General features: G+C 41.9%; 1 protein-coding gene across 1 annotated transcript in view; it reads left to right on the forward strand.

Moving 5' to 3' along the window:
- Nsf (N-ethylmaleimide-sensitive factor) overlaps positions 1 to 17,402 on the forward strand; it is a gene marked incomplete at its 5' end in the record, with an annotated part of 121,942 nt that overhangs the window by 99,500 nt on the left and 5,040 nt on the right. Inside the window, 2 exon segments of the mRNA XM_005402272.2 lie at positions 15,567 to 15,701; positions 16,928 to 17,041. Coding sequence (XP_005402329.2) covers positions 15,567 to 15,701; positions 16,928 to 17,041 — 249 coding nt within the window.

A 17,402-nucleotide genomic window follows, 5' to 3' on the forward strand; every position in this document is an offset into this window, starting at 1 on the left:
CCCCCTCAGTGACTGGAATCCAGGAGTCATAATAACAAGTCTTGGTGAGAAGGTGGAGAAACTGGAACTCATTCACAGCAGCTGAGAATGTCAAAATGGTACAGCCTTTGGAAAACAACCTAGAAGTTCCCCAAAAGGTTAAACATCAAGGCTACCAAATGCCCCATCGTTTCCACTCCTACTTACATACCAAAAGAAATGAAAGTATATGTGTACTCAGAAGCTTGCAGGTGAATGTTTATAGCAGCATTCTTTGTAATAACCAAAAATTGAAATAATACAAATATTTTTCATCAAATGAAATAAAATCTAGCATACCTGTACAATGAAATATTAGTCAGCAATAAAAATACAGTGGTGATATATGCTACAAGATGAACCTTGAAAACCTGCTAAGTAAAAGAAGCCAATCAGAAAAGACCACACACTGAATGACTCTGTTGTATGGAATATCCACAGTTGGCACAGAGGCAGAAAGTAGATTCGTGGCTGCCTGGGGCTAGGAAGGGTGGATGGGGAGAAGGGGTGGTGACTGCTAACGGAACTTCTTTTGGGGTGATTAAAATATTCTAAATTGATCATGACAGTGGTTGCACATATTGTGAATGGACTGAAAGCCATTGAATTTTACACTTTAAATGGATGAACTGTGTCATGTATGAGTTCTGTCTCAGTAAAATGGTCACACTTTTTAAAGGTGTGGTTTCTTAACCTACTTAAAAGATGAAAGGAGAATTACACGGAGAGTTAGAAGGTGAGTATCCAACTTGGGTGAGCTCAACTTGGGAGAAATCTCGGAAACAGCAGCTAGATCACTAGAAAGGGGTGTGACAGTTTCTGTAAGGACTGAAGAGGAAGGGTGTGAAAATAGGGAAGAAGGAAGAGATCTGATTGCCTAGTGATTGGAAAGGGCAGGTGTTCTTTTAAGGGATTCCAGCCTGTCATTACTCAGAATTTGGTGACCCCGACCTGATCTACTAGATGATCTGCTGTATAAGTAAATCAGTGGCAAGGGGAATGAGCGTGTGTAATATTTCTAGTTGGCATGTACTTAACAGAATAAAATACCCCGTGTCTTATCACCTTACTTTTTAAAATTAGTTTATATTGTCCCGAGAAAATAAGGGAGAATTTTCTGGCGGGTCCAGTGCCAAAAATACTTGTCATTCTGAAGTGAAAGCATTCACTTACTTCCCCAGATCATTTTCATGTCGGTTTGCAGATATTTCCAAATAAATATTAAAAGTATATGTACCTGAATGATGTAAGGTACCATAGTGCACTAGAAAACTATTATCTATCACGGGTAAGATAACAAAAACTGTGCATTCTTCTTAAAAAGAACTGTGTATGTGTACAATGCAGCAATCATATCAGTCACAGGATCCTTACTGTTGCATTTGTTGTAATTCCAGCTTCCACACAGAAAAATTGTGTGTGCATGTGTGCACATGTTCAAATAAAAGAATCCCTCCAGGGGCACTATGTTGTTATGTATCAAGATATTCTCTTTTCCGCTTTTACCCCTCCCCCAGCCCCTGTAAATTGGCTTATTAAAACTGGTTCACAAGCCCTTCTTTTTTCTCTTTGTGATTGCCTTCCTCTTGAATTTTCAGTGTCGAACTAAAAATTCAAGTCAGATTTGAGTCACTAGGATAATTTTCTTTGAATTTTAAATTTTTCTAAATAAATGCATAGATTTTTAATGAAGCTAGTATTCAATGGATTTGCTTTAAATTTAGCTGGAGTTAATTTCATGATTGATTTATTAGCCCTTTGAAAGTATAAAAAGTGGTATCTGTGGTTCATGAAGACTGAAAAACATCATCACATTTTGTTTAGCATCTTTTTAAAACCAATTAAAAGCTTTTCTAAAATGGATTGAACAGGAGAAAATAAAACATGTTCCCTAGGTCTTTATTTCAATCAAGTTTCCCTGTGTTCTGCAGGAGAAGAGATCGAGGGGGGATAGAAAAATTGAAAAGGGCTGTCCCAGCAGGGAGCCGGGCTGGAGAAAAGGGCTTCTCTGAGAACTCAGCAGCAGCAGCTCAGAAAGCTCGCAGCCTGCTTCATCTACATGCAGAGTCACACAAGGCATGGGGGCGCTCCCCGGCACACAGGGGTTTCACATGTGCTTCCCTGCTGATTCCTGTGAAAAGCTCACAATTGGCTTGGAGGGTAAAAGACCATTGCAGTTCACCCTCCCTGAGCTGGACGTACAATTTGTCCAGTGTTAGGAAATGTCCGGCTTAGCAGTGAGAGGCTTGAAGACACCCCTCCTTCCAGTGAGATCCCTAAAGCCGTCTCTTTTGCTTGATGGCATTGGGGCTCTTTTCAGGTTTTGCAGATTTATGAAAGTTGGGGGGTGTGATTTTCCAGACCAAGAGAATGAAAGCCTCAGTCTTAATATCGAGGAAGAAGCAGCAGCGGAGTGGGAAGGCCAGGTGAACCTTCACGCAGCCCCCGCTGGTGCCTGTATCGTTTGCCACGTAGGTCTGCCACATTCTTCTTCTTCTTTTTTTTTTTCTTTTCCTTTTTGGGAAACAAGACAAAGTGCCTGAAAAGGAGCTCCTTGTGCTGTGCAATGACATGACTTCCCAGGTTCCTCAACAAGGCTTGAGAGTCGCTTAAGCTCATTAACTTGTTTAATTCTGGGTGTGCTTGACATTGCTAGAAATCAAACTGGAATGTAACAGAATAACACAGAGGTTCATGGAGAACCTTCCCTCTTTCAGGGCCTTGCAAGCTTTTTATATCATGGCGTGGAACATGATAACTTGTGATGATAAACTTGGGTGAGTGGACAAGGACACTCAACTGGCCAGGAGCCAGCTACCCTGGTTACCATTTGCCTTCCCTTCAGCTAACAGGACTTGCTATGTTAGTCCACATGTAACTCATGTGCAGCACACCAACAGGGACTTCTTGGAAACTGGAAACTGTTACACAAGAAAAATTTTACTCCAAGTTCATAGTAGTCTTACTGGAGGTATAGGTCAGACCTACAGTTACTGGAGTTCTAAGGAAGTTACAAAACTGTTGACAAGGGGCAGTTCTTCACTGCTCTGGTGCTTGGGAATGTTATGTAATAAGAGATAAGGCTCAGAGTCAGGAAGTCATAATATATGAACCAATAAGAATCTGTCGAATACTTAGGATGAGCACATAGGCAGACATCTGTTTATCTGTGGGTTTTGTTTTAACATCACTTATCTGTGGACAAGACTGCTTTGTATATAATCCTTATGTGATATCTTAATGCAGTCTTACTTCACATATGTTACTGGGAAGGCTTGATAATATTAGGCAATTCTTCAGGTTTTGAGTTGTTTAGTGAAATAAGCAGATAGTGAAAGAATCTCCGAATTGTGCAGGCCTAAGCATGAGTATCTTCTCATCTATCTGTTTAAAATTAACTCTGGCTAATGACTACAGTATGACTCAACAAGACATATAACCACTTTAGAGAAGAGAGCCAGTCATTTTGCCAGACACATTCATTGTAATCACTGATGTGGTGACTTCTGTATTGTACTTTATTTTTTCATTTTAAAAAATGTGTGATGATTGACAGTTTAGTGGCCCAGTTTTCTCATTTATTAAGTCAGTGATGTTAGGTGGCTACTGTATTCACACCCATAATCCCAGCATTGGACCACAGATCAATCAAAAACTCTAGAAGCCCACCCCGTGACTGCATGAGGCTTTGGGGGGACATCCAGACACAAACCATAACAAGCATTCAGCAAAGGGCTATTGGAAGGTATAAAGGCTCTCTCAGGGCAGTCATTAGAAAGGCCTTGTGTAGCCCATCTATTGAGTATTTTGTACCTTTTCTTTAATGGTTTTGCCTTTTTTTTTTTTTTTTTTTTTTGGTCCTTCTGAGACAGGGTCTCACTGTGCAGTTCAGGCTGGCGTAGAGCCCACTTTGTATGGCCCAGGCTGGTCTCGAACTTGCAGCGATCCTCCTGCCCCAGCCTCCTAAGTGCTGGGCTTACAGGTGTGCGCCATCACGCCCGGCTGGTTTTGCTATTAACTCTCACTTTCAGAATACAAGTGCGTTGTGCTGGTCTGCCTGCCTCTGACAATTCCCCCTTCTAGTTTACTGCTTCCATCTCTGTGAACTAAGGGCAGCCACTAGATCACAAACATGTATAGAGGGCTGGGGATGTAGCTCAGCAGCACAGGCACCTGCCTGGCAAGCACAGGGTCCCAAGTTCGATTCCCGGTGCCAAAAAACAAAAAACAAACATTGATAGAGTGAGACCAGCTAGACTGTGGTGAGAGCTAGAGAAACTGCCGGTGAGTAGAGCCATGTTATGTCCTTGTGGGCCCCTTTATCCATGAAAAACTACGTAAAATTATATTTTCTGACTGCTGATGTAAAGGTGAAGGTATTACTATATTAAAAGATTTTCTTTAATCTAAAAAAAATCTTCCCTTTAACTTGGAAAGAAATTAGATAGTGTTTTCATGGCGTCCCCTTACAATCCTGAGGGTCCTGGACACTGTGCCTAGCAGAGGGGTTGCTGAGTAAAGCTGCGTTTGCCTTTTCAGTTCTAGAAGTCAGAGAGTTTTGCTTATTTCTTTGTTGTTGCCTCTGTTTTGGATAAGTGAAACGGCTCAGCAAGTTGGCTCCCTGCTAAGGGAGGTATTGTCACCAGACATGTTGAGCCCATGTTCTAAAAAGTTGGAGCCTAAGGGAGTAAGGTGGGTCGTCTAGGGATAAGTGGGAACGGAGTAGGGGAAGAATTACACACTGGCAGAAAGCTCTTGAAACCATTGTAATGAAGAGAAACGCTGTGAGTAAAAATCAGAGATAAAAATGAAATGATAAAGGATGGTGACCTGATCAGAACATAGAGGTTCACTTAGGGCATAGCAAGCATATCAAAAGCTGAGAGAGGGAAACATCTGTGGGTGCAGGATTAGGGAGTCTGGACTTTATAGTCATTGGTCATCTAAGTTGTTTCTGATGAGAGAAATGCCCTCCAAAATAGTTCTTTTTTGGCATGGAGAATACTGGTATGGGCAGTACAGCTTTATTCTCTTCATTTGTTTAATTTCCTTTTCTCCTCAGTACTCAAAGGTCATCATTTCTAGGATGATAGCTTCCAAGCTCATAATTAAGAGACCGGGTATTGCTGATACTAGTTTAAAATTGCACACAGCAGAGCATCTGTCAGCATGCACGAGGCCCTGGGTTTGATCCCCAGCACCAAAAAATAAGTAAACAAATAAAATAAAGGGACGCATATAAAAGCGATGGACAGGAAAGCATAATGAAAATACGACTGAGACTTGAACTCGAGTTTCTGTCCCCGTGGATCCAAGATCCTCAGGTCACTTCATCTCTCACCCGAAGTTCCACAGCTACAAAATGAGAGGAAAGGGAGGAGGAAGCAACCTTTAAGAGCTATTTCACATATAAAATTCAATGATTCCATGTCTTTTCAGTGAATTGGTACTAAATATTCTTTAATATCACAAAGAATCTGCTTTTGCCTATCGTAAGTTTAAAATTATTTGAGTTGAAGTTTCTCATTTCATTTCCCATCTGCACCGTGAATTCTCCCCTCTTGTTCTCTGTTGTCCTGGTAGCATCAGGAGGATGGTTACAAAGAGCCAGGCTAAGAATTTGCCCCAGGGGAGAATCTAATGGCAAGTTTAAGTGTAGTTGTCTGCCTAGTTGTAGCATGATTTATTTGAAACATCCTTCCTTAGGTATTCAACTTAAACATTTAACTGGGAACAGACAGACAGACAGACACAACAGCTACAAACATTTGAGCAAGGAATATCAGAAGGCAGGCAAGACATGCAGAGAAGCCCCCTCTCACTATCCTAGTTGTTGTTTTTGTGGTGCCAGGGGTGGAACCCAGGGGCCCACTGCAGGTTAAGCAAGTGCTCTACCACTGAGCTATGCCCCCAGCCCCCTCCTGGTTTTATTTAACGATAATCTATTTCCTTGGTATAGAGAAATCTGGAATTATAGGAGAGGGTTAATCAAACGTCAACTCACAAGCCTAAATTAATAGCATCTCATAACTCTTATCTCTCCTCTGCCAGAGAAGCCTGTATTGTGCAATCAGTAGCTAGTCAACTGACTAAAAAGAAGAGAGATGTAACAGCATTTGGCATCAACTTATACTGCAAATGAAGCACACAAACCAGCCATTCTGGAATATTTTGTTTAAAACTTCCTAGCACTGTCAGAGCACACAGCGCGGGGACTTGCGAGTAAAGGTCCTGTGAAGTGGTGGATATTTCCAAGTTGAACACTTGGTGTACCGTGCATCTTTAGGGCTGGAAGAGAGAACGTAACAGTAGTGGGGTATCTGCTGCCTTCTCAACCAGCACTGGATCATCGTCCACCCAACCCCTATTTACTAACTTCACAGTTTATATAAGGTACTGCACTAGCTATGGACACATTACTAGAACCACACAGCGTAAGTCCTGGCCTCATGAAGGAAGACGTGCAAGAAATACAATAAATAAGTAAATACAGGAGTGAGCTAAGTAAATAGTATATTAAAAGATAATTCTTACTGTGGGGTGAAGAGCAGGACAAAGGGAAGGGAAGAGTAAGGAGGTGTGGGAGCGCGTGCAGTTCTAAAAGGGGGCATGTTGAGTAGGCCTGTGAAAAGCTGACATTCAAGCAAGTCTATGACAAAGGGAAACTCATTTGGACATGTAAGGGAAGATCATTCCAGGCGAAGGGATCATACGAGGACCTTCTGCGTGCCCGGCACACTGGGCTAAGTACTGCAGGAACACTGGGCAATGAGACATAGTTCCTACCCCCAGGGAGCTGACAGGCTAGAAACTAGATTCAGGCTTGTAAGTAAGTGCAGTGAAGCACCATGGTCAGGTATAAATAATACAAGCTAAGTAAAAATACGGGAAATTCCCATAGCAAGAGTAGAGCCAGAATAAGTGATGCAAGAAAGCGCCTCCTGCCAGGAAAGCTTCCTGTGACCTCTGCTCTGGACTGATCTCCCCCTCAGAAGTCGGCCTCACACTGAGACCCCTTGTGCCCCACTGCCTTGTTTGGACTTGCGGCTCTGTGGGGTGGGGGGGCAAGGCCTCAGGCTTCCTCTGCGCCACACCGTTGCACTAGTCAATTTGAAGATTGGGCCTCTCGTCTTCCCTAGCGGAGAGCAAACCTTAGCCTTCTAGGAGAGTGTGCTCTGTGTTTCTCCTGCTGCCGGTCCCATGCGTTCTGGGGAGAGGTTCTCAGGCCTGCCCACTACAGATCCCAACGTCCTTCGTGGAGGAGGATTTTTCAGGTCTCTCTCAAGACCGTCCCTTCAGACTCCTGCTGCTGTTCATTCTTGCCTCTTCTGACACTGATAGCAAAGAGCCCCCTCCCCTTAGCATTCTTTACCTCATGCTCTGCCTTACAAGTAGGTAGAATTTTTTAAATCCCCTATTTATTTTGAGGAGAAGATGCTGAGAAGTTGAATAATCTGCCCCAGCTCACACAGCGGCGAATGTTGGAGCCTGTACTTGCCCTACTACACCAAGCCACATGTCCATCGAGACTCCTGCCTCTCCCGCAGTGCTTGCTGTCTGCCCCAGGCCTACCGTAAGGGCCCTCGTAGGCATAAGATGTTGGTTACAGGGCACGGCCTCCGTCCTGGGACGCTCGCTCTTAGAACTGGCCCGGTGTCAGTGAAGTAGCTTTCTCCCAGGCCCCAAGGCGGGGCGTCCTGCAGACAGCTGCCAAGATCCTCTTTCTCGCCACAGTTTTCTCCTGAAGAACTTCCTTTGTTTCCTGTTGCTTTTTATATTAAATCTCCTTCCTTAGTTTAGCATCCTAAGTCTTCCTTTATTGGCCGCTTTCTCATCTGTCCAAGAGATTCTGTTTTCAGCCCTTGGTGTTCTGGCTCAGATGCTGCCACCACACACAGGGTTTAGTAGCATTAGGGACCTGCCCTTCTCCTCAAGGCCTTGCAGCTACTCCTCTTTGCCGGTGGTGTTGCGGTGCTGCAGGACCCTTGCTGGATAAACCCACTGAAGTGACTTCACAGGCTGTGTCCGAGAGTGTCACTGCTTTGTATTTACTGCTGTGCAACATGGTAGTGGCCCCTGAATACTTACCTGTGAATTTTCCAGCCCAAATGGTAATCACTTTGAAACCATCAACTAAATCTTACAATTCCATAAGTACCTAAAAAGAGTAAATTCTTGCTAATGCTCTGATTGGCTAGTGTTGCATTTTTTACTTTCTGGGTTTACAAATTCTTAATACATGTTTCACTCTCATCTGCACAAACATAAAGTTTAAGGCGCACAGCACAGCATTTTTGAGTTGCACTTTAAAACTCACTTCTTAATCCATTTCAGGGTTTCCAATTGTTCACAGTTAATTCTTCTTACCAAGGGTGTATTACACTTGCTCAGCATTGAATGATACGGAAAGAATGGCCTTTCTTTCCTGCATAACTGACTTTACTTTTTGTTCATAGGTTAAAATCAGCCCTTCCATTTCACTGCAGTGTTATATTGGTGGCATTTTTTTATTTAGGGGGGAAAAGCTTTCTTCCACATGAACTTTTGTTACAAATCAGTTTATTGGGGCCAATCAATGGGCAAGACCTATGAAAGGGTGTGGATTATCTGGTTGGTCCTTTGTGTGGCAAAAGGCTTAGATACTGCTTAGTACTTGGCTCATTCTTCATCATGTAAAGAAGTGTTTTTTTGAAGGATCAACACCTGACTGAGCCCTGCCTTTTTCATGGTAATGTTTTCACCTGAGTTGCTTCTTATGGTACTAAGAATTAGTTAACTAATACTTATTTAACCTTGGAACAATGTTTATCATAATCCGATTGGCAGATAGTCATTTTATGTAGGCCTTTTCTTTATAGTGTCAGGACTAGCAATTCTCAGTAAGAGTATGCTGGGAGCTTTTTTTTTTTTTGCCTCAAATGGGTTATTGCTCCACTTTTTTTCTTTCCATCAAGGGGTATATTTGGGGACTGTGGGCTTAAGACCAGGAGCCACACATTAACAAGATGGATTTTCCTTCTTGGGTTGAATTCATTTTTTTTTTAAAGCTGCTCCCCCATTGCAGGCTGCTGGCAGCTTTTCCCTTCACAAGCCATCTAGTGTGATTTGTCACATTAATATTCAGAACTGAGTTTTTCGTGAAAAAGCTTCCATATGAGCATTACTACTAATTAATACACAGAATGATCCGGCACAATTTAATTATTCAGTAATGTTTTTCAGTGTTTTTTCAGGATGATGCTTTGCAAGTCAAGGCCTGAGCTTGCCTGGGTCGTGGCCTCTTTGCAGTGTTTGCAGTCTTGTTAAACAAGAAGAAAAGCAAAACATAAATTAGCATCTCCATTATAAGTTGCTCTGCGTTTCCCAATCTGTCAGCACTTTGAAGAGTGTAGTCATTGTTAAACTGTAAGAGAAGGGAGCTTTGCGTCCAGCTTTCTGTGATGAGCGAGGAGTTTCTTCCGAGCACCATTCGTCTGCAGCCAGCCTCCTCCATGAGAAAGGAGCAGGAGGAAGCAGTTTGAATGATAGGCGGTGGACGTTAAAAACCTGTGGGAAGAGAGAAATAGCATCTCCCTGTAACTGTCGGGAGCCAAAAGTCCAGAGCAGGAGAACGCCGAGCCAGGAGTGGGAGTCGGCCTGGGCAGTGTAGAGACTGTGTCTCAGAAATGATGCCGATGTGATGGTAGTGGTGGGAGTGAGAGTGTGCCAACATGTGTGGCCCTTGGCATCGATCAGCCTTCACGGATATGTTCTCAAATTCACCATTAGAGTTTAGTGTTAAAGAATACTTTTGATGTCAGGTGTGGGGGTGCATGCCTATAGTACCAGCACCCAGGGAGGCTGAGGCAAGAGGGTCATAAGTTCAAGCCCTAACTAGGCAACTTAGCAAGACCCTGTCTCAGAATAAAACATTAATATGTATATGTACCAGTTCTTCACGTTGAATGTATTTATTATATATCACAAATGTATACTAATAAAAAAACTGGTAAGATACTTTAAACGGTCCAGAGGTATAGCTCAGGGTAAAGGCCCTGGTTTAAATCCCCACACTGCCCCCCCCACACATACACAGAAAACCTCTTGAATATAGAAGCATCATTTTCTGTTGCAGTATAAATGTAAATATCTTTCATTTTGATATTTTGCCTTTGGACCTGTGTGTTTGTGTCCCTTCTGGTTTAGAATATCCTCTGTCTTTCCTCTTCCTCACCGGCCCACTTGTTCCTCAGGTCTTAACTCAGACGCTCTCTCTCCCAGAGAAGGAAGCTTTCTCTGCCGTACGCTTCTCTCTGCCTGACATCCTTGTACCTAATGCCTCTGCCTTTCTGTATTACGCTGATTCTCTCCTTTGTGTCTGTCTTCCTATATACAGGGTCATTCTCTATTCATCTAGGAATTTGCTAAATGTCCGCCAAGAAGCATTTTATTTTTAGCTAGTTTATTGAATAGTAATAACCTTTAATCTGCACATTTCCTTTAATCCAGTCACACTCACACCTGTTATGCCAGTAGCTGATTGTACCAGAGAGTCTCTGCTTACGGTGACACATTGTTCATTCTGGGCACATAGGCCGACAAAAGCAGTGAGTGACATTGAGAAGAGCTAGTATGCCTTATGGACAGTTGTTGGTGTAATGTTTATAGAACCAAATCAAAGTTATTTTGGCACTTGATCTTGAATTTCTTAAAATATTTATTTGCTACCACATTAATATTCATGTCCTAAGTTCCTAAGATCTATGAATAAGTTTGATGATTATATTAAAGATTTATCTATGGACAGACTTTGTATCATAAATAAAGTGATTTAAAGCCTATTCCTCGCCAGGCGTGGTGGTGCACGCCTATAATCCCAGCGCTCCGGAGGCTCAGGCAGGAGGATCATTGCAAGTTCAAGACCAGCCTGGGCTACAGAGGGAGGTCAAGGCCAGCCTGAACTGCACAGCAAGACCCTGTCTCAAAAAGACAAAAAAATTTTAAAAATTAAAAAATAAAACCTGTTCCTCATCGAGCAAGGTGACACATGCCTATAATCCCAGCACTTGGGAGGCAGAAGCAGGAGGGTCATTGCTAGATGTGGTGGTGCATGCCTATAATTCCACCACTTGGGATGCTGAGGCAGGAGGATTACTTCAAGTTTGAGACCAGCCTGGGCTACATAGTGAGTTCAAGGCCATCTCGAACTACACAAAACCCTATCTGAAACAAAACAAAACCATCTCAAAAAGCAAAAATAAAAAACTTCCATTCAACATAGAACTCAAAACATTAGCCACCACAATCAGTCAAGAGAAAGAAATAAAAAGCCTATGTAAGAGGAAGAAGTCAAATTATCATTATCATTATTTGCAGATGACATGATCCTCTGTAGAATACCCAAAGAATTCCACCATTCTTTAATCCCGTAATTCTAGGAGTTAATAAGTAAATCTTAGAATTAATAAGCAAGTTAAGTAGCGTAGCAGAATACGAAGTCAACACACTAAAGTCAGTAGTGTTCTTATACAGCAGTCATAAGTTCATCGAGAAAGACGTTAGGGAAATAATAGCATGCATAATAGCAGCAAGAAAAATAAACAACCAGGACGTAACCTAAGCAAGGAAGTGTTGCTCTACAGCCAAAACCATAGTACAGTAATTTCCCAATTTAGGAATGAGTTCTGTTCCAGGAGAGCATTCGTAAATCAGGTTCGTTCGTAAGTCTGACAGGTAAATCTAAACGCTTCCGACATAGATGCGCACAGTGGGCATTGCTTTGCACACCCTGGCATCCCCTGCACACCACCACCGCTTCTCCTCTTGCGTCCGGACCTGCTGGGCTGCGACTGAGCGCTGTGCTGCCGTGCACTGCCACGGTGCTCAGTAAGCGCAGCACACAGCTGTGACAGTGTCCCACAGACACAGGAGCTGCCTCCACAGTCTGTTCATAAAGCAAGGTCTGTGTGTCTGGGAAAGTTTGCAACTGGGATGTTCGTAAGTCAGAAACTTACTGTACGCTGGCAAGGGAGATTGAAGAGGACATCAGAAAATCAAAGGCGTCCCCTGTGTCTGGATAGGCAGAACCAATATTGTCCAAGTGACCATACTTCCAAAACTGATATACAGCGCAGCCAGAATACCAGCAGTATTCCTCATAAAACCAGTAGCATTCCTCCTAGAACCAACAGCATTCCCCACAGAGAACACAGTCCTGTCATTCATATGGAACCAGAAGAGACCCAAAACAGCAAAAGCAAACTTAGGCAACAAGAGCAAAGGAAGAGGCATCACAATACCTGATCTCAAGTTATGCTACAAAGCAACAGTGATAAAAACAGCATGGAGCCAGTTGTGGTGGCACATGTTTATAATCGCAGCATGTGGGAGGCAGAGGCAGGAGGATCACCTTGAGTTCAAGGCCAGCTGAACTACATAGCAAGACCCTGTCTCAAAAAAAAGCATGGTGCTGTCACAAAAACAGACAAATGGATCACTGGAATAAAATCAAGGATAGAGAAATATCCCCAGACACATTCAGCTATTTAATCTACAACAAAGGAGCCAAAACTGTATGTTGGAGGAAAGATGGCAAAGCTTCTTTAACAAATGGTGTTGGATGGGCTGGGGATTTAGCTCAGCAGCACAGCGCCTGCCTGGCAAGTACAAGGTCATGAGTTCAACTCCCAATACTGGAAAAAAAGCAAAAGCAAAAAAAAAAAAAAACAAATGGTTTGGGAAAACTGGCTGTCTACCTCTCACCAAAATAGATCAGAGATCTAAACATTAAAACAGAAACTGAAGCTAGAAAAAGATAAAATAGGTAAAACACTCGAGATCATAGGTGTAGGCAAAGCCTTTCCAAACAGAACTCCAGTTGCACAAGAAATAACCACAAGAATCAACAAATTGTGTTATATCAAATTAAAAAGCTTCTGCACATCAGAGGAAATAATCATCAGAATGAAAAGACGACCTACAGAATGGGAACATTTTTGCCAGCTACTGCTCAGATAGAGCACTAATATCTAGACTATATTAAGAATGAAAACAAAAAATAGACCACCAGTCAAAAATGGACAGGTGAAATGAGTAGATGATTCTCAGAAGTAGTATATATGGCCATCATAGCTACTGGAAAAATGCAAATTAAAACAACACTACTATTTCATCTTACCCCAGAAAGATTGACAGTCATCAAGAAATTAAATATCCAGGTGTAGTTGGCTAATGCCTGTAATCCCAGCACTAAGGAGGCTGAGGCAGGAGGATCTCAGGAGTTCAAGGCCAGCCTGAACTGCACAGCAAGATACCATCTCAAAAAAAAATAGTCTGAAATCAGATGGCACATCGTCCAGCCAGCATTACTGAAAATTAAAAGACAGTAATTAAAGACAAAATTAAAAGCAGTGCCTTCAAAAGTATGAGAGGGAAGTTCATTCTGACCTTATTCTGTGTACCTAATCAAACTGTTGTGGATAAGATAGTAGATACAGTGTTAAGGATAGAGTAGAAGCATTCCTGACATTCAAGGTCTTTAAAATCTTGCTTTCCTTTCTGAGGAAGCTTTTAGGTGTTACCACCTCAGAAAAGGAAGAAAGGAAGGGGAAAAGAAAAAAAATGAAGAAAAAGAAGGTGGGGCTACTGGGGATCTTACACTGTTAAGGAGGAACATGCTAGAACTGCAGCTGTATAGCAGGCAGGCCTAGGGAGTGGTCAGCTCAGACTGTGAGGACAAAGGCCCCAGGAAGGGAATATCTTCAAGAAAAGCCCAAGCTTCAATGAATATATTGAAAGGAATTTCATGGTTGTATCTTTTGGGGGATGAACAAAATGGGAAAAGGCAATTATTAACTCTATTATAAAAGAAAATGTTGCCTAAGAAAGGAAGTTTAATAGTACTCTTCATAGGTTAGTTGTAAATCATATATACAGAATCATGATGGTGAACATAGATCAAGCTAAACATTGAAAGAATTCCACAGGAAGATGAAAAAAGGGCTTTCTGTGGGAGAAGTACCCCAAAATTAGATGCACATCCCTATCTTGTTTAGTAAGAAGTCAATAAATAATACTTAATAACAATCTAGAAACAGTGCTTCCACAGTGCTGTGTGCATACCCGTTTATGTGAGCACAATTTATTACAGCTAAGTCTTGGAAATGGCCTGTGTGTCCCTCAGCAGATGAATGGATAAAGAAAGTGTGGTATTTTTACCCAGTGGAGTTCTACTACTCTGCCATAACAGAAGATAAACTTGGTCACCTGTAGGAAAATGAACGCATTTTGAGACCATAATGTTAAATAAAATAAATCAGACACAGTTTAAATATCACATAGTTTCTCTTAGATGTGAAACCCAAAATATAAATAAGAGTAAAATAAAAGATACATGATAGAAAATAGGGAGCTAGATCTTTTATTAAAAGAGAAGGAAGAGGGGCTGGGGATTTAGCTCAGCGGCAAAAGCGCCTGCCTGGCAAGCGCAAGGTCGTGAGTTCGGTTCCCAGTACCGGAGAAAAACCAAAAAAAAAAAAAAAAGAGAGAGAGAAGGAAGGATCAGGAGATGGGAGGAGGTTAAAAAAGGTTTAATGTACATGTAACAACTTTCCCCATGAAGAATGTGATCATTATATACTATAAACGTGTACTAATAAAAAATTTGAAAATAAAGGTAATACTGTATCCTTATTTTCTGAAGAGAGAGAAGTAAATGCAAGAAGAAAGCTAAGAGAAGCTGGGCATGGTGGTGCACGCCTATAATCCCAGCCCTTGGGAAGCTGAGGCAGGAGGATCATTGTCAGTTCAAGGCCAGCCTGAACTACATAGTGAGACCCTGACTCAACAAACAGCAAAAAAAGAAGAAGAAAGCTATTGGCTCTGAGAGGGAATTACAAATTATAGCATAAGATGGGCATAATTTTTAAACTTTTTTCTTACGTTTTTTGTAAAGCATAATGAAATTTTAAAATATAACTAGGTGAGAAACTTAACCTATCCGCATTTCACAGTTAAATATGACATAAATGTGAACTATTACTACCCTGCTCTTTCCAGGAATTATAAGAAAGCCTTGTGAGCCGGCAATCCAGGCTTTCCTTTCATTTATTCTTCTCCTTAGTTCCCACCATCCACACACCACGCTGGCTCGAGGAAGGAGTCGTAGACACGTTCTCCAGTGTCTGTCTGTATGTCTGTCTGATTTAGTGACCCACTGTTTTACTGATGTGAGTGAGGAGGTGTTTATTTATTTATTTTTTTTTTTTTTGGTTTTTCTCCGGTACCGGGAACCGAACTCACGACCTTGCACTTGCCAGGCAAGCGCTTTGCCGCTGAGCTAAATCCCCAGCCCCGTGAGGAGGTGTTTAGATGTGGACATTTTCTGATTCATAGTGTGGATACTTTTTTTTTTTATAGCTTTTCCTGGGGAGAATTTTTCGTCTCTTTTGCCTAATCATTTGCATTTATACAATTAGATGAATGGGTTTTGCATGTTTTGTTCAAGCTTACTACAGTTTCCTAATTAGCCTTGTTCTGTTCATTTTAACACATTTTCTCTCTGTGATCAGGGCCGCAAGCTTCTCATCATTGGGACCACTAGCCGCAAAGACGTCCTTCAGGAAATGGAAATGCTTAATGCTTTCAGCACCACCATCCATGTGCCCAATATTGCCACAGGCGAGCAGCTATTGGAAGCTCTGGAGGTGAGAATGAGTTCGTGGGTGCACGCTGTTTGCTGTGGCTGGACATAATGCCGAGGCCTGCGCAGCTGTTTGGTGTCTGAGTTCACTTAGAACGTGAGACCCTGGGGTTTTACCTCCACAGAGCTTTAGGGGTCAGAGGGAGAAGAGTGCGGGTGACAGGGTAGTCATTAGTTTTCCGTTCCTTGGTGTGGGTGGCACACAGACTGCCAGGAGTGAATCAGTCTGTGCTCAGCATGAGTGGAGTGCGTGTGGGTCACATGGCCCAAGAGCCTGGTGGGTGAAGGAGGTGTAAGGGTGGAGGGCAGGGTGGTCACTGCGGAGGAAAATTGGTTGTTCACTGTGGCTGTCAGCGCATGTCCCTCCATTGAGTAAATTGGAACAATGAGTAAAGCCCAGAAACTTCAAAAAGAGCTACAGAAGTAAAAGGAGCATTACCACAATGGAGAGTGTAGAAGGGCTCTCATAGCTGGACATAGTGACACACCTGTAGTCCCAGCTATTTGTGAGACTGAGGTGAGAGGATGCCTTGAGGCCAGGAGTTCGAGACTAGCCTGGACAACATAGTAAAACCTCATTGCAAAAAAAAAAAAAAGGAATGGGGAATGTTTTCTTAAATTTCTTGTTTAAAAAAACTTCCGTAAACTTGATGAATATTATTGTACACAAATGAATTGAGAGCTGTTAGAAAATACGGTCTAACATGCTGTTCGGCCTAGTAGTCAGTAAGGCGTCTTGAAGTCCTCACAACCCATAGAGTTGGGGTGTGTGTGCTCCTAACAAAATACAGAAATTTTCTGTATGATAAATGTTTCTAGGTCACCTGTTGGAGCAGCTTACGTGACAGGGTTAGGTAAGAGAATTAAATTTAGTCTGCTGTGACACATACAGATTGTTCCTAGAAAGGAATGTTAAAAAACTTAACTTGTATTTATTACAGATTAGAACCGTTTTTTTCCTAGCAAATATATCTCTAAATTATAATGAAGGTCCCTATGAAAACAGGGTGTAAGATATGAATTTTCACTTTCCTGACTGTATTTAATAGTTTTAGGTAGGTCAGACTAGATTTTAAAATGTGAGGAAATCTCGTCAGTTTAACCCATTGGGCGGCTTAGCTCAGTGAGGTAATTTACCATTGTTCTTTTAAGGGTTCATGTAGGAATTAACTGAGATTGTTAATGTACTTGCTGCAGAAGTGCTTTCGTTATTGCTTATTGTTTTTGCAGCTTTTGGGCAACTTCAAGGATAAGGAACGAACCACAATTGCACAACAAGTCAAAGGGAGGAAAGTCTGGATAGGAATCAAGAAGTTGCTAATGTTGATCGAAATGTCCCTGCAGGTAAGGTCCTTCTTCTCTGCATGATTCAGGCATAGAAACTTCACTCCACTAAGAAGTTTCAGTATTTTCTTTGCTTACATTTTAATTCATTTGTTACAATTCTTACATTATTTCTAAACTCAAATTAGTATTAGCAGCCTGCTTCTAAGATCAAACAATAACTTAATTCTTTTCTTTCTCATGTCTTAAAATTCAAAAATAGATGAAAAAAAAATTTATGTATATATTTTTTTTAGAAGAAAATATTATAAAGTTACTTTTAGCGCTGAGCGTGGTGGCGCACGCCTGTAATCCCAGCACTCGGGAGGCTGAGGCAGGAGGATCGTTGTGAGTTCAAGACCAGCCTGGGCTACAAAGTGAG

Source organism: Chinchilla lanigera, unplaced genomic scaffold, assembly GCF_000276665.1.
Source record: "Chinchilla lanigera isolate Chin_1 unplaced genomic scaffold, ChiLan1.0 scaffold00077, whole genome shotgun sequence".
In the NCBI taxonomy this organism is placed as follows: domain Eukaryota; kingdom Metazoa; phylum Chordata; class Mammalia; order Rodentia; family Chinchillidae; genus Chinchilla; species Chinchilla lanigera.